General features: G+C 63.1%; 3 protein-coding genes across 3 annotated transcripts in view; 2 read left to right on the forward strand and 1 right to left on the reverse strand.

Moving 5' to 3' along the window:
- AP2B1 (adaptor related protein complex 2 subunit beta 1) overlaps positions 1-3480 on the forward strand; it is an 86449-nt gene extending 82969 nt beyond the window's left edge. The window contains exon 23 of the transcript XR_014229938.1: positions 3430-3480. The gene's annotated coding sequence lies outside the window, so the exon portion shown is untranslated. The remainder of the gene's footprint in view (positions 1-3429) is intronic.
- A 55-nt stretch (positions 3481-3535) lies between these two features.
- RASL10B (RAS like family 10 member B) lies at positions 3536-10079 on the forward strand. Its single transcript, XM_082328234.1, has 3 exons — positions 3536-3762; positions 6462-6586; positions 6982-10079. Exons 1-3 carry the CDS (start codon positions 3547-3549, stop codon positions 7250-7252), a joined length of 612 nt encoding a protein of 203 aa, XP_082184360.1. The 5' UTR covers positions 3536-3546; the 3' UTR covers positions 7253-10079.
- A 1085-nt stretch (positions 10080-11164) lies between these two features.
- LOC309598028 (GAS2-like protein 2A) lies at positions 11165-15341 on the reverse strand (the record flags this gene model as incomplete). Its single annotated transcript, XM_082328115.1, is given in 7 exon segments — positions 11165-11624; positions 12552-12825; positions 13177-13273; positions 13770-13868; positions 13871-13978; positions 14112-14350; positions 14993-15341. Coding segments are annotated over 7 exon segments (1626 nt in total).
- Between the last annotated feature and the right edge of the window lie 1311 nt (positions 15342-16652).

The following is a 16652-nucleotide window of genomic DNA, read 5'->3' on the forward strand; positions in this document are numbered from 1 at the left end:
GGAGCCCGGCCGTGCCGTGGCCAGTGTTTCGGCTCAGCCAAGCCTGCGTGGTCGCAGCCAGACCCACAGGGACACCCCGGTGCCCGCTGGTGTCACGGTGAGCTGGAGCAGGGCTCAGGGTCTGCCTCGAGGAGCGGAGAGGTGCGGGGCGTCCATCGGCAGCGTGTTGCGGGGGCCTGGCCCACGCTCCCCAGGGGTGCGACCAGCATCTTCCTCGCTATCCAGCGCGCAGGTAAATGCTCGGTGCAGGGTGTCCCAGAAATGCAGCCGCTGCAACAGGAATGTCCCTCCCTTGGTGGGGCCTGGCACCACCCCGGGCTGAGCACCCTCCGGTGACAGCGGGCACAGAGAAACCCCCAGCCCTGCCAGCTGGACCGGGGGCTGGCACAGCAGGGAGGTGAAGTGATGTGCCCAAGAGCACGCTGAGCAGCAGTGTCAGAGGAGGGAAGGGCTCCCCGGGAGGGGTCCTACCCTCCTCCCCCGAAGGAGTCCGGCCTCAGGGGGCTCCACGGGTGGGCGTGAGGGCACAGATGCCGCCGGGTGCCGGGGAGGGAAGGGGTGACGGTGCTGCACCCAGCGCACTGCAGGGGGGACATGGGAGGGTCTTTTCCCATCGGCACCTCCCCAGAGCCCCGGGAGAAGCCGGTCTCGCTCCTGGCTTCCTGCGACTCGGTCCGGGCATTCCCTGCCTCCTTTCCCGGGCGCTGCCTCCTTCCCTCCCCGGGCACTGCCTGCATCCCTCCGCGGGCATCACTGCCCGCATCCCTGCCTGAGCGGTGCCTGCCTCCCTCGCCAGGCTCTGCCTGCCTCCCCGCCCGGGCATCCCCTGCCTCCCTCCCCGGGCGCTGCCTCCATTCCCCCCCCGGGCTCTGCCTGCCTCCCTGCCTGAGCACCGCCTGCCTCCCTCCCCGGCCACCGCCTGCCCCCTTCCCCCGTGCCCCGGCCGGGCTTTGCGACCCAGCGGCGGCCGCGCTCCCCGCCCGGTGCCCCCCGCCGCCGCCCGGCCCCTCGGTAGCGCCGCGCCGGGCGGGGGCCGGGCCGGGCCGGGCCGGGGCTCTGCAGCGGGGCCGCTCGCCCCGCACCGGGCTCGCCGCATGGCTCCGCCGCTCGCCGGGACGCCGCCGGCCCGGGCCGCCGCTGCAAGGTAGGGGGGGACCCCGGCGGGAAGGGGGGGTCGGGGGGCAAAGTTGCCGCCCGGGGCGGGGGGGGGGTGTCCCCAGCCAAAGTTGAGCGCCGGTGCTCCCCGCTCCCCCCCGGCCCCGCCGGCCTGGGGGTGCGTGTGTCCGCCGCCACCCCCCGACCTCCTCCAGCCCCAGGACCGGTGCCGGGGATGCTGCGCCGCCCGCCGCGGCGAGAGCATCCCCTCCCCGGGAGGGTTGGGGAGGGCTGCGGGCTGCGGGGGGCTGCCGCCGCCCCCGCCCCGCCGCGGTCAGGGCTTGCTCCCCCGGCCGCCCCCGGCGTCGCGGGGTGGCGGGTGCGGGTGGCGGCGGGGTGGCCAAGGTCGCGCCGGGGGCCGGGGCATCCTTCCCGGGGGCACCCTGCCAGCCTCCGCCCGGCCCTGCAACCCGCTGGGCTCGGCCTTGCGCTGAGCGCCTGGGGCCCCCCCGGCTGCTCCCTGCTCCGCCACCCCACCGTGGGGCCCCCCCGGCTGGTCCCCGCTCCGCCACCCCACCGTGGGGCCCCCCCGGCTGGTCCCCGCTCCGCCACCCCACCGTGGGGCCACCCCGGCTGCGTCCCCCCCGCTGCGCCTCAGTTTCCCGCGGTGGCACGTTGGCGTGAGACGCTCATGGGGCTGGAGCCGTCAGGTCGGCCTCTGATGCTTCGGGGTGCAAGCCCGCTTTCTGGGGCCCATGAGCTGGCTTTCCCTGTGCATGGTCCCCGTGTGTCAGCTGGGAGGGGGACGGGGATTTTTGGGGTGGCACGGCAGGGCTCAGCCCGCTCCGCGGTTCAGGGCAGCCCCGTGGGTGCTGGGTCTCCGGCTGTGTCGCTCCATCACCCTCCGGCCCTGCAGAGGAGCTGGGGTCTCTTCTGTGAGGAGGAAGGGATTGTGGGGACGGGGCTGTCCCTGCAGCAGAGTGGCCCCCCGGGACTTGCAATGACAGTGCTTTCTGCTGGTGGAGAAAGGCCCCGGCAGGGCTGGGTGCGGGGGGCCCTGTACCCCCCATTTCCCTGCATGTGACACGGAAACGCTCCCGCTGCTGGGGCTGGGGTGAGCGGGCCCCCGAGGGCAGTCAGCACCCGAGGGGACAGTCCCAGCGGCACGGCGTGCCATGGCCCCCAGCCCTGGGCACAAACCTGCCCTGCTGCCCCTGGGGCTGGATCCGGCCCTGCTGAAGGCCTCCGGCCCCGGTGTGGGGAGGGTGAGGGTGAGCCATGGCCCAGCCAGGGGAAGCCTGGCTGCCCCGGCACCCAGCAGCAGGGACCTCCATGGCCAAGCCCTCCTCAGGGGCAAATAACCCCTGTCAAAACAGGCAGGACAAGGTAGTTTGAACCTTGGTCCCTCAAGGACCGCTGCCCTGTGCTTTGGGGATGGTTTTCAGGGAAAACAGATGAGAACATTGCAAATTGGTAAAAGCATCCACACTTTGGGATAAAGCACAAACCGCTTCCTAGCAATGGGAGTGAGCAAAAGTAGGACCCGGCCCCTCACCCTTGCTGTTTCCATCGCAGCTCCTGGTCAGGAACCCAGTGCCAGCAGGCATTTGGGCTCCTCGGACTCAGCTCTTGCATCCTCATGCATGGGTTATCACCCCGTGTCCCCCCGGCATGCGTGGCCCTGCTCCGGGGCCCCTCCGGCCTCAGCACGCGTGCCAGCGGCTTGCGGGCTCACCCCGTCAGCTGGCTCGGAAATTAGCCTCCATCAAGTTAATTGCCAAACCGCTCAAAGCCTGAAATTAAACATTAAAGCTGTCGCTCGCAGGCACAGAACAATCTCCCCCCCGCCCCAGCAAAAGGCAATTCTGGTTGTCCAAGCGGAGGGAAGATGGATTCCCTGGCTTGAGGCAGCACCGGGATGGAGCAGCTGGTGATGGTCCCCGCAGGTGCTACGGGACAAGTCCCCAGCACAGCCCGGGACCCCGCTGCTGCCGGGACTGGGCAAAACCTGAGCTGCAGACAGTCCCTTTCCCGGAGGTTTCCTTGCTCTGGTAGCAAAAGGGCTGAATGTGCCTGTGAGAGCCTTCCTGGGATAAAGTTCGCTCAAATCCTGGCTCTCCTTGGCTCTGCAGGGCGGGAGCCTCCGAGGGGGACCCTGGGGTCTTGCAGTGCTGAGGTGGCTGCTGGGGATGTCGCCCAGCCCTGGGGGATGCTCCTGCTCCCTGAGGACAGACAGAACCCTTTTCCCTGGTCTCTTGCTTGGAAAAATATTGCCTGAAGTGGGGTCTGCCAGGGTGGCTCCAGGATCTGACCGGCTTCTCCTTGGCCTTGCAGCGACGGGCTGTCCCGGAGGGGAAATGCATCCTGAATGGGGCTGAGGCCCCCTGCGCGGGAATATGCAGCCTCGGCACTGCGGGGGCAGCACCAGGGCAGCGGCCGGCGCGCGGCGGCATGGTGGCAACGTTCAAGATCGCCGTGCTGGGAGCCCAGGGCGTGGGCAAGAGTGCCATAGTCCGGCAGTTCCTCTACAACGAGTTCAGCGAGGTCTGCGTGCCCACCACGGCCCGCCGCGTCTACCTGCCCGCCGTCGTCATGAACGGCCACGTCCACGACCTGCAGATCATGGACTTCCCCCCCATTACCGCCTTCCCCGTCAACACCCTGCAGGTAGGGGTGCACCCGGCTCGGTGCGATGGGACCCCCATGTTGCGGGGTCTCTGGTGACCTCAGCGGGGTCTCGCTGTATAACCCTGCAGGGTCCCGGTTCCTCCTCTTCGGGGGTTGCTTCTCCCTCCATGTCGGGGTTTGCTTGCTAAAAGCCAGTGCGAGGGATCGCATCCTCATGGCTATCGGCTGTGCGGGCCCAAGATAAAGTGTCTTTGAAAGCTTTTTCACCTAAAATGATGGCAAATTGGGAGGGGCAGTGTCCCACTCCGAGGACCATGGCTTTGGCCTTGCCCACAGCCCCATCCAGCTGGGCGGTGGAGCCCGGAGCACCGGGATCCAGCTCCGTGGATGTCAGAGCTGGCATCAGCAAAGGGCTGGGGGAGCGTGACCAGAGCACGCAGGTGAAAACCAGTGGTTCCTGGAGAGCCAGACCCCGATGCACCCACTGCCCGAGCCAGGCAGAGCTGCTTGTCCGCTCCCGGGGTGGCCGTCACCTCCCCAGCATTGCCTGGGCTTGTCCCTGGAGTGCTGAGCCCACCAGCTCCTCCTCAAACCCCCGGCGCTCTCAGGTGCTTCCAAAACAGCCCCTAAAGGCAGTGTGGGGTTGGAAAGCGTTGCCACCAGTGCCGACAGCGTCAGGGGGGTTTAATGGTTTTCCCCATTAAAAAAATTAAAATTAATTAAGTTCAAATCCCCCAGGGGATTTTAAGCTCATGCCATAGCCCTGTCCCAGGGGCGCAAGTTGTGCCACTGTTGCAGGGAAAGGAGCTAGAGGTGCCCAGCCGTGGCCGCAGCCACGCTGGAGGGCAATGCTGCCGGTGGGGGCACCTCCGCGGGAGCTGGGCTCTCTTGTATTTTTAATGAATATAATTATATTGCCCCCGTGCCCAATGGGGACAGGGTTATAGGGGCCTTGTAGGGCTCCAAGTTTCCCCTGTGCCACTGGGCAGGAGGCAAAGTGAGCACTCCGGGGGCGAGGAGGAGGTTTAAAAATTAATCGGCGTGTGCAGGGAATGAAAGGTCAGCGCAAGAGACAGCCCGAAATAGCAAAGGGTAATTTATTGACACGGCAGCCGATGCTAACATACTCGATTAACTCCCTGCCTCACTGCGCTCAAGAGGAGGCGGCTGGTGGGAACAGATGGAGGTTTCCAGGGAAGAGAGGATGGTCAGAGGGATGGCTCCGAGGGGAAAGGAGAGGACCACGGTGGGGGATACGGCTTTGCCTGCTGGGAAGCATCACTGGGCTCTGCTCCATGCCCAGGAGCAGCACCCCTGTGGCGATGTCTTGGGAGAGGAGCGGGGACCAGCAGTTCCTCGATGTCCCGCTCCTGCATGGGACCAGCAGGATGTGCAGCACGACCCTCCTCCAGCCCCGAGCATCCCGGGGAAAGCTGCCCTGTGCAGGGAAAACCATCCCCACGTCACGGCGCCAGAGCAAGCTGCATCCCAGCGTGGTGAAACAGCTGCAATTTAGTAATCTCCCAGGTGTATCAGGACTCAGAGCAACCTGAGACGCTGCCGCTTCATTCACCTGCATCTCTGATAGCACGGAGCTACACATCATCTCCTCCCCTCCATGGATGGGAGAGGGGCTGTGCCATGCCGCTCGCTCCCAGCTCGTCTGCAACAGAGCCCAACCCGCACCCCAAAACTTTCCTTTTCCCCGTTTCCTTCGGTCCTACGTCTTCTTGTTTTGCCTCATTCCGACGATGAACTCAGAAAGGGATGATTCACGGTCCTGAAGAGGTTTGCTGGGGGAGAAGCGATGCCTTTCCTCCTTGGTGCATCTTTCTCCTCTCCAGTTGCACTCAGGAGGGTTTGCGGTGCTGCCTGCATGGGCTGCCATTCCCCGGTGTCACTGCAGCCCTGGTACCACTGCGGGGCTGGGAAAGTGGCTGAAAGTGGGGCAGATTTTCACTCCTATAGCATGGAAAAAAAAAATCCTGTTATTCCTGGAAACCCAAAGCTTTCCTAACAGCTGTTTCTTACAGCTCCAAATTTTGGCTGCGGAGAGGCCACCCCTGACTGCGTCTGCCCTGGCTCCCAACTTCACTCTTGCAGGCCCCCCCTCCCAAGCAGCCGCCGCTCCTCTCGTGTCCCCTCGAAGAGCCCTGCCGTCACCTTCCCCCTCTGACCCCCAGAGCTGCTGGTCCATCACCCCCAGTCCCACGGAGCCAGGGCCGGGCTGAGCCCTGTTCAACCCTCAGCACCCTCCTCACCTGCCCTGCCCGAAAACCAGGGTGCATCTCTAATTAACACACCTAATTAGCAGCTCTGGAGGGTGAAGCTTTTACATCCAGGGCAGGGGGTTGCATTCAGCCCTGCTCCCAGCTCACCTCCGGACCACTGTGCATTAGGCAGGCGTTAGGCAGGCTGTAATCCTTGCTCAAGAGGGGAATTGGGGCTGACAGATCCCGTTATCTCTGCTCTGGATTAACAAGGGGGATACGGGATCTCCGGAGATGTGGGGGGATTGCTGAAGGGCCGCAGGGGCAGATGCAGCCATCACAGGAATGGGTTGGGGCAGAGCAGAGGTGAGCTGGGTGCTGGGTGTCGGGGCTGGAGAGCGTGCGGCCCCCTTGCTGCCTGCCGGCGTAGCAGCCTCCTTGGTGTGCCCAGCCCCGAAGCGGAGCGGGGCATCCCCCGGGCACGGCGATGGGGCTGAGCCAGGATTGATCCCTCTCTGCACCTTGCAGGAGTGGGCGGACGTGTGTTGCAGGGGGCTCCGGAGCGTCCATGCCTACATCCTGGTCTATGACATCTGTTGCTTTGACAGCTTCGAGTACATCAAAACCATCCGCCAGCAGATCCTGGAAACGAGGTAGGGACCACTTCGCTGGTGGGTGCATCCCCCCGCGGCTCCCGGCAGGGCAGTTTGGCTCGCCCCAGCACTCCTCTGCTCTTGACATTGGAGATGGGATATTAGAGACTGGGGCAAAGCCTCTTTGCAGAGCTGGGAGCCTAAAAGCGAAAGCAAAACTGGACCCAAGGGCAGGAGAAGGAGCGGGACCCCTGTAGGCGAGGGCAGCCATCCCTGGGAAGGCAACTGGGGCTGGCATGGCAGGTGGCTGGCCACAAAGAGGGACAAGGGGACAGACCAAGAGGTGGCACGTCCGTCTTGGCAAGCCAAAGCCAGGTGCCGGTTTGGGATGGGTTGGGGTCCGCCGGCCGGTCCATCATCGTGCTGTGCCCCCATCCCCTTCTGTCCTCCCTCAGGGTCATCGGCACTTCGGAGACACCCATCATCATCGTGGGCAACAAGCGGGACCTGCAGCGGGGCCGGGTGATCCCGCGCTGGAACGTCTCCAACCTGGTGAAGAAGACGTGGAAGTGCGGCTACATCGAGTGCTCGGCCAAGTACAACTGGCACATCCTGCTGCTCTTCAGCGAGCTCCTGAAGAGCGTGGGCTGCGCCCGCTGCAAGCACGTCCACACCACCATCCGCTTCCAGGGCGCCCTGCGCAGGAACCGATGCACCATCATGTGAGCCCCCTGCCCCGACGGACCCCCCCAAGCCGTGCCCCTGTGGCCTCCCGTCCTCGGGGACCGCGGGTCCCCGGCAAGCGCTGGCATCACTGCTTTCTGAAGGGGTGATGCTGCGGTGGCACCTTGGGGTTTACTTCCCTGCCGGCACTGGCACCCTGTGGTGACATTTGGGGACAGTGCACCTTGGGCGGTGCTGGGCAGGGTGATGCGGTGGCCACTGGCAGGTCGGAGTGGGTGGGTGGCTGGGCTGCCTGGAGGTAGCGAGGGGTGAGGAGGCTAAACCCCCAAGCCCTCTCCGAGCCTCCGGCGGTTGGGGTCAAAGCCATCCAAGGGGGGGATTTGTGTCTCTGCTGTGCCTGAAATGCTGCGTGGCACCAGGGAGGTGGAGCAGATGCCTCAGATGGTGCCCAGAGGTTGGCTGTTGGGTCCATCCTTGCCAGCGCCTGCCCTGGCATTGCAGGGGCCACACTTGCTGCTGCCTGCCATCACCTGCCTCCCCAGAAGAAAATTGCTCAGCGCCTGTGGCCCAATGCGCCGGGGTGGCCCCATCCCTGGGGCACGGTGGAGCTGAGTGTCCCATTTTCCTCCCCATGGAGCTGGAGTTTCTCCCCTCGGAGGGCAGAGAAGCCTCCGGCAAGAGGCCAGGTTACACGGGCTCTCTTTTGGCTTGGTTGGGTCAGATTTCCAGGCAGAATTTCTGAGTGAAAGCAAGGGGGGGGGGAGGATCAAGACCCTAAAGCCCCCATCCTGCCCCTTACATCCCCTCAGGGTGCTGGGTGCTGCTTCCCCAGGGCTCTGAGTCCCCCTTCTGCGCCGGTTCAGCCGAGGAAGGCTTCTCCCCACCAGCCTGTCGAACACCAAATAATCACGAAACGCTCCTTGCCGGGCAGGTCACCCCTCCGCTACCTCGCGTCCCGGGCTCAGCGGCCGACTGGCTTTGCACGGCTCCGACCCCGGCGTCCCCCGGGCAGGCAGGCAGCCCCCCCCGTGCCATCGCACCCCGCCAGCGGTGCCGCGAGGCGGGTCCGACCCGTGCCGGGCTTTCCCATGCGATGCTCGCCTCCATCCACGTGAGATGGCGACGGTGCGAAGGCAGCCTCCGAAGCAATAGGGAGCTGGAGTTGCATTTCCAGTTGCATTCCTTTTTTTTTGAATTAATTCTGTGCACATCCCTAATAGGAAAGTGAGCTCCCCGTTTATTTTTTTTTTATTCCTTTTTGATCTTTCAGCTTGTTTTTACACCAGACTTGCAGCTCACCTGTGTCTTGTCCTGCAGGGCGGGTGGCAAAGCACAGCTTGCATTAGCAAATGGTGTCAGGGCTGTGTGCCGGTGAGGGGCAAGCAAGAGGCCGAAGGGGTCGTGGTTCTTCTTTCCTGGCTGCTCCCTGTGAGACACGGGGAAATGCCATCCTCACCCCACGAGGCAGGATCTGAGGCTGGTCCATCCTCTGGCAAAACCATCTCAGTGATTTCTAGTGTAACGAGGGATGCAGGTATTCAGCGCCGCTCTGGGCAGTAAAGCAAAAGGATGCCAGCCCCATCCCTTCCCCCACGGCCAGGTTTCCATCTGACAGAAGCAGCCTGTGCTCTCGGTAACACTTTCTATTAAAAGCAGGTCCAGCTGAGCTCGGGCACCGTGCATTTCACCGCCCCGTCCCCGCCGCCGGGGCCGTGCACCACCCTGCAGCCCCGATGCCGCAGGGCTGGGGGTCACCCTGCTCCTCCCTTCCCACTCCCAGCAGCCGCTTTGGGAACCAAACCCCATTCCCCTTGCTACCAAAACAAAAAGGAGAAAAAAGAGAAAAGGCAACAGGGGGGACACGGGTCCGTCTCAGGTGGCTGCAGGAGCCCGGCTGGGGAAGGGCTGTGGCACTCATCTCCATCCCTCGCCTTCATGGCAAACATACTGGGCTTCACCACAAGCCCCCCCAACCTCATCTCGTCAGGGTTTATTAACACGTGTAAGTCCACGTTATCGGTCTCTGGCTAGCTTTATCCCTCCAAATTGTTTGAGAAGGAAACTCCTTGGTAAATGCTAATAATAAAGCATTTATAAAGTGCTCCGATGTACACATATCAACGACTAAGCCAATACATTGTTTGTTATAACCCTGTAGCCTGCAGTTTATAGCACAATTAGTTACAGGTTTTTATAGCATCTATTTAGTATTTTGGAAAAAAAAATGTTATAAATATAATTGTTATATTCTATTGTACTTTATAGACAGAGAAAGTTATATTAGTAATAATAACTCTCACTGCTTCGACAGCATTTCCCAGCTCCCAAGAAAAAAGAGGGCTACAAAGAGCTACTTTCCTAAGAGCTCAGGAGGGGGTAGGTGGTGGTACCCACCGGTACAGGCAGGGAAACGGGGTGGTGGTACCCACCGGTACAGGCAGGGAAACGGGGTGGTGGTACCTGCCGGTACAGGCAGGGGAACCGGGGCAGGGAGGTCCGGCGAGCAGCCAGGAGCACAGCAGCAGCCACATCCGACCCGTGCCTTGCCCCTGCTCATACCCTTAGTACAAAGTGTTACCGCTCGCCCCACGCCACCCTGGTCCTGCTAAAAATCACCTGCTCCTGAGCCTGGGGGAGGCTGAGGATGTCCCCACCGCTGTCCCCAGGGCAGTACCGGGTTTCTGCCCCCCCGTGCGCATGGTGCCACAGGAGGCGACGCCTGGGTTCGGTCCAGCCCTGGCGAGGATGCTTCCCTCTCCTCCTCCTCCTGCCCTGGTGAGCGTCCCGGTTGCCTGGACTTGGCTTTCCTTTCCCCCCTGGACTTCTTGTCGGAGATTCCTGAGGTGTCTACACCGCCTGTAACGCCCTGCACCCCCTTCTTTGAAATCAAATTAAAAATCAGGTCTGTTCCCCCTTGTTCTGTACCCGCCTTGCTGCTCTTTGCCCGTGGCACCAGATTGCTCGCCGCCCCACTGCCACTCTCGCAGCCCTTCTGTTGGAGGCCATGGTCCAGGGTGGGGAAATTTGTTTCTCCCCTGCAAAAAGAGTATTTTTGCAAGCAGGTTTTGCATCCACAAGGCCCCGGTGCTCACCCTTGCTGCTCCTCCGCAGGGGTGTGGGTCTGGCTTCATCCTCTCTTGGAAGATGGGGCTCTTCTGGCCCCCGGGGGGGCTCTCGGAGGGACGTTTGCTGCGCACACAGGCAGCAGACCTGTAGCATGAATCCCCTTCACCAGCCATGACCTCCCCATCAGGATTATCCTCTCTCCCTCCCCACCCACACAGAAATGATGCTGAAACAGAAGAGCTTTGGTATATCTCTATTGCACAAACAACAGTGCCGGGTCCGTGGCTGCAGGCACGGGAGTGTGGCGGTGCCTGCAATGAGCCTTGGTGACAGCCATCACCGCCGAGGTCACCACCAACCCCCCAGGTCTCCCACCTTCACCCATAAGGAAGCTGCAGGGCTCAGCAAGGGTCACCTCCTGTGACACTTCCCCCCCGACCTGAGCGACTCAAACACTCATTAAGGCTCTTGGTGCTGTACGACATGAGAATGGTTAGTCCCATTGTACAGACAGGGAAGACTGAGGTACGAGATGGTTTGCATGCTTGGATGCCAGGTGCAGGGTGTCCCCACTTTAGGGGGACACCATAGGGGCCAGTTACCATTCCCCTGCAGAAAGTGCCCCTTTCTCACAATTTGAGGTTGGATTTTTCCACCCAAATCAGTACAAGACCACCTGTTTAGGAGGAGAATTACCAGTCCAAAAAAAACCCCATGGGGAAGGAGGGGGTGCAGCTCTGAAGAGCAAGGGGGGTCCCCTGGGTTGCCTGGGAACAAATCCATCGTGCTGCCCACGCTGACCTCGGGCTCCACAGCTCCAGCTTCAGCATCGCTCCCAACTTCGGATGAGCGAGGGGTCCATCCCCGCCGAAACTCGGGGTGAGGGGGTCAGACCCACGCCTCCTCGTCGTCCTCGGTCAGCCAGGCGCCGCTGTCGGCCGGCGAGGGCTTGGCCCCAGGGTGGGTGCCACTGGGCTGGGGGTGCCGGGGGGGCCCTGGGGGGTGATGCTGGCCCCGGGGGGCTGACAGGCGCTGTCCCAGCGGGGTGGGGATGCGTGAGGGGCGCTTGCCAGGCCTGTGGTCCCGCCGGGGACGCACCTTGGGCCGCAGCTTCAGCTTGTAGATGGAGGGCACGCGCTCCGGTTTCTTCAGGCACCGCCGGGGCTTGGGGACGTTGCTGACCCTGGCTCCCCGCGGGGTCTGGCCCCCTGTTCCTGGCCCCTCCACCTCCCCTCCATCCAGGAGGGCCGTGGGCTGTGGGGTGGCTCGCGGGGGTGTTTTGGGGACCCCGCTCCCCAGCCCCACAGGGCGCAGGGGCTGCCTCCTGTGGGAGAGCTCATCCACCACCCTGTCGTAGCCGGGGGGCTGTGCGTGCCCCCAGCACCCCCGGAGCCCCTCGCTCCCCCCGCCGGGGCCACAGGCTCCCCCCGGTTCGTCTGCTGGCATCCCGGGTCCCTCGGCACCCGCAGCCCTTGGGCTCAGGGCTGGGTGGCACTGCTGGGTCCCCTGGGGATCCCCTCCAGCAGCACAGACCTTGCACCCATCTGCAAAATGGGCCGGAGGGGTGCAGGGCCGGCAGACAGCCGGGCTGGCTTTGATGGGGGATTTAATGCTGCTCTCCTGTTTTGGAAGCCGGCTGGAGGAATTTTGGGGTGAGGGTGATTGGCCCCGGCTGAGGGCTCCCCGGCTCCCTTCCCGTGGGCTTTTCCAGCTCTGTGAGTCTCCCCGGGCATCCTGATGCGGGCAGGGGGCAGAGAGCTTGATGGGGCTGGGGGCATGGGGTGTCACCATGGTGGGGACCCCCCGTTCCCGTGGCCTGACAGCTGCCCCAGATGATTTCCCTCTTTGCTGGGTGCTTTTTGGGGGTGCTGGTGTCAGCCGGTTGCTGGGTGCCGTGGACCTGCCCCGTGCCGGTGCTGCAGGGGTTTTCCCTGGGGTGCTCCCACGCGGCACCTTGGGGACCCCCACGTTGTCCTGCATGCCAGGGGCCAGCCGGGAAGGGGTGGGTGCCCGACTTGTCACCCCATGGCCAGGGGAGCTGGGTCGAGAGGGCGACCTGGACGGTGGTGGCTGCCTCCCCAAAGCGGCAGCCGGTGGCTCCCGTGTCCTGTAAGGAGAGAGAGTGGAGAGAGGCCGGGGAGCTGCCGCTTCCCCCCTCCATCCAGCCTGGTGCTGGGCACCTCCAGAAGGGAAGGGGAAAAAAAATTCAGGGATTTGAGAAAAACTGCTCTGATACCAGGCAGTTTGGGGCACGAAGCATCTCTGCACCGCTTACCTGCTTGAAGGGACCCTCCGGGGCTGCGCTGGCTCCCGGCGAGGGCTGGCACCCGGTGGGCGACCCGAGCCCTCCGGCGAGGGGGTGGCAGGGGCCCGGGGGCCGGGTGGGACACGGGACCCCCAGGGGACGGGGGGCAGGGGGCTCTGCGAGCGGCTGACCAGCAGCGCGGGCTGGGGCTGGCCGCGGGTGGCTGCCTTCGAGGCCGGGCACAGACAGATCTCATGCTGCACTTGCTGCTGGGGGGTCCTGGTTTTCCAGGCTTGTTTGTGTGCTGTGGGGAAAACGGGAGGGCTCAGCACCCCTGAGCATTGCACCCACCCCCAGGTGCAGCCCACCCAGCCGTTGCTCAGCATCCAGCCCCCGGGGATGCTGGTGCAAACCTATGTTCCCTGCAAAGGGGCTTTTGGGGGGCGGCTCATCCAAAAGTCTGCCGTGACCTCTAGTGGCCACCAAAGCCAAAGAGAGTCCCCAAAACCAGACATTCCCCGGCAAAGTAACGAGGCGTCGTGGTAACGAAGACTCCCACTCCTGCAAATGGCCCCAGAAGCAGCGAGACCCACGACGGCCCCCCCTCACCCAGCCATGGGGCAGAACCACGGGCTTTGGGGACGCAGGGACTCACAGAGCGAGGTGCAGCGGCACGGGTCGTGTTTGTCCAGGTAGTGCTCCAGCGTGTCCCAGCCGCCCCCGACCCGCACCATGATGTGCTCCCGCAGGATCTGAACGGGATGCCGTGGCTGTGAGGCCCAGAGAGGTGCATGCAATGCACCCATGAGACCCCCACCTCTTTTTAAGCAGCATGGGAGTGGCGTGCTCAGCCGGGCTTCAAGAGCCATGGGCTTGCCCTAAGTGCCACCAGGTCTCCCAAACGACAGCTTCATTCCTGGCTCAGCACCACTGAGGCAGGGAGGGTCTCAGCTCCCCCTGCCATCCCGACAGGCACATTTCATCACCCCAAGGAGAGTGGGTAGCCTTTTGGAAAACCCCTCTCCCCTGTCTTGTGCTGATCCCTTTGGGAAGGCCAGGCTTAGGGACAAATCCAGGCAGGGACAGAGCATCCCAGTTGTTCCCATTGCTGGGTAAGACCTGGCTCTGGCTTGGGCGGGATGGCAGGTTTTGTCCCGTACACAGGGATGGTTGCATCCATGCAAACACGTACTGCAGGGCCAAGCTTCCCTGCTGCCCTGCTTTGGGGAGAATGGTCAAAACCCCCACATTGGCCCCATTTGGGGGATGGACTATGGAAAAGGCTTCGTGGCAGCAGAGCGGGATTCCTGGTGCCTGTGTCCCAAAAGCACAGGGCAAAGCAGACTCACCCTGACAAAGATGAGGGTGTCAGAGTCGCCCACGCGGTATTTCCCTTCGGATATCTTGATCATGGGGAACTGGACAGGGCAGGTACAGCGGCTCACCAGATGCTGGACCTGCGGGCAGAACAGATGGGTCCTCACCAGGGCTCCTGGGAAGGGTCCTGGGGTGGCCGTCCCTATCCCCATCTTCATCCCCGTCATCTCCATCCCCCTCCCCATCCCCATCCCGCTCCATGCCTCTCCGTACCATCTGGTCGAGGGTGTGGAGGTCCCGTGGTTTCCTGGGGGGCCGGGGCAGCGGGGTGTCTGCGGGCGGCAGGTCCAGCTCCTGGCGGAGCTCCTCCTCGATCTCCTCCTCCATCTGCACGAGGGTCGGGGCGCGCATGCCAAAGCGGGCTGCGCGACGTGCCAGCTCCAGCAGGCACAGCACGAAGTTCTTCTCGTTCTTCCTCAGCACCAGGTCCTCCGTCTCAAACATCAGGACGTCTGGGGCAGGGCAGGGCTGGGCTGAGCCCAGGCAGGTGGGGATGGGGACAAAAGGGACGGGGGGCACAGGGGGAGTCAAAACCCACCCAAAGGGATAATATTCCTGCTAGGAATATGGTTGGGTACCACAAGAGTTGGGATAAATTAACAGAAGAGCCTTCCCCTTGGGTATCTACATGCAAAGGCACTACAGCTGTTTCGTGGCATCCCAAAGCCACAAAACCCAGTGGTGTGGACGTGTCCCTCCAATCCCATGCCCTTCCTGGGCACCTGCTGGTGGTGGGGACAGGGTGACGGACCCTTTGCTCAGAGCCAGGACCGCTCCTGATGTCCTTACGGCCGAGATTGTGCAGTGCACGGCAGGACCACGCTGCAGCATACGCCCTTTCCATTTCCATCCCCCCAGCACATATTTGCACCCAAGCAAACACACCTGCTGCGTGCCAGCACCCTGCAAAGCTGCTGCCGAGGAGCTTATGCAAGAAATCCCAGCTCAGGAATTTCTCATGTTCGCAGTACTGCCCAATGCTGGGGTGGCACGGGCTTTGGGGAACACATGGGAAAGCACCCGGGGTGATGCCAGGAGCAGCTGGAGGGGAACTGCACAAAGGGACACGGGGTGGCTGGAGCCCAGCATCCTACCTTTAACATCCATTTCCTTCCTGCACCACTGGATGAAGTTGGAGACATTGTCCCTGGCCTGGAAGGTGCCCGGCTGTGCTGCAAGGTTGCAGGAGACGCCGGTGGTGGGCAGGCGGAGGTGGCGGGCCACGCCAGGGCAGGCGCGGGCAAACTCCCCAGCCACGTGGGTGATGTTGTTGGCGTGGGAGCAGAGCACGGCCCCCGTCTCCAGCACCTCCACGAAGGTGCCCACCTCGATGTCTAGGTCGTACAACTCCTTCAGCCACTCGGCCAAGTCCTCCTTCATGGCGTAGAGGTACTGCTCGCTGGACTGGTAGGGGCGGATGCTCCGCACCGCAGCGCCCGGCATCCCCCACATTTTGCCATAAGACTGGGAAGAGACCGAGGGAAAGGGGTGATGGGGACATGGGTGACGGGGACATGGGTGATGGGAACACGCAGAGCTGCCCTGGCCCATGTCCCCAGCCCACCTCCCCAGCAGCCACACTCACCCAGTGCCACTTGCTCTCTGCCACCCAGGATGGTGACGCCGTCTTCCCAGTGCCGGGAGCCTTCTCGGGGTCCAAGGGCTATAATGCAGCGTGGGGAAAGGAAATCGCTGTCCTGGGCAGTGGGTGTTTTGTTTCCTTCCCAAGTGCTGTTCCCTTCTCCTTGGTGACAAGGGACCGGCTGCAAACACTCCCTGTTAACACTTCAGCGCCTGCTCCTCCACCAGGAGCCCTGCTCCTTCTTTGCCAGCTGCCCCAGGGGTGGATTTTCCACCAAGGTCCCCAGCTCCAGGGCAGGAGCGAGTTAGAGAGCAGCTCTTCAGCATCCCAAGTTGCTCAGAACTCAAAAAGAGGGGGATTTTCCCCCTCTCTGCCACCCCTGCACCCACCTCCACTGCAGGTGGAGTGACCTGGGGGCCCTACAAGATGTATCATCAGGGCTGGGTACCCCTGAATTAATAGCCCTGAGGCAACCACATTTTTGCACCCATTTTTACAGGCATGGACACTCTGTTGAGATGCCACCACGTGCCATTGCCAGCCCAAACGTGCCATGGCAAGAAGCCCACCCGAGCAGGGGAGCCCCAGCATGGCTCCCTCCTCCCTGGGCTGGGTGCCCAGAGGGATGGAGAGAGACTGACCTCAGGGTGGGTCTGGTGTGAGGACCTCTGAACACGTCGGGGGGGTGATGGTCAGACCGGTCCCTCCACATCCCTCCTGCCCTCCACACACCCACCCTGGGGCACAGCGGCACCGGGAGCTGGAAAGCCAAATGCCGAGGCAAAGGCTTCCCAAAGCTGTACGGATCGGGGCAGAGATCCCTTGGAGAGGGCTGGCCCTGATGGTGGTTGGACTTTCAAACTCCTCAGCTCAGCCATCCCACAGGGTTTCTGTGCAACCTGGAAACATCCCAGGGGAGAGAGCTGGAGGAGGAGGAGGAAGAGGCTGAAGAGCTGCAGGAGGTAGAGGGTAGCAACAGAGACACCACTGCCATCGCTTGCTCTGTGCTTTCCACCAAGACATGGAGCAAGGGGGTGGTCTGAGAGCTGAGCAGCCCCAAGGAGTCCCGGACCCCCTGCTCTGTCCCCCGGCTCCCCCTCCCCCAGCTCCCCCCCCTCCAGCCCCAGGGCAGCGCTCTCAAGGAAATACCCCCATGCTGACTGCAAGCATCT

The sequence above is a fragment of the Platalea leucorodia genome (assembly GCF_965183815.1).
Source record: "Platalea leucorodia genome assembly, chromosome: 16".
Taxonomy (NCBI): Eukaryota; Metazoa; Chordata; class Aves; order Pelecaniformes; family Threskiornithidae; genus Platalea; species Platalea leucorodia.

Excerpts from the sequence above, each read along its gene's own strand:
- RASL10B (XM_082328234.1), top strand. The coding sequence starts at position 3,547 with ATGGTGGCAACGTTCAAGATCGCCGTGCTGGGAGCCCAGGGCGTGGGC. Across the intron at positions 3,763-6,461 it reads TCCCCGTCAACACCCTGCAG|GAGTGGGCGGACGTGTGTTG; the intron begins GTAGGGGTGCAC and ends TGCACCTTGCAG. Across the intron at positions 6,587-6,981 it reads CAGCAGATCCTGGAAACGAG|GGTCATCGGCACTTCGGAGA; the intron begins GTAGGGACCACT and ends GTCCTCCCTCAG.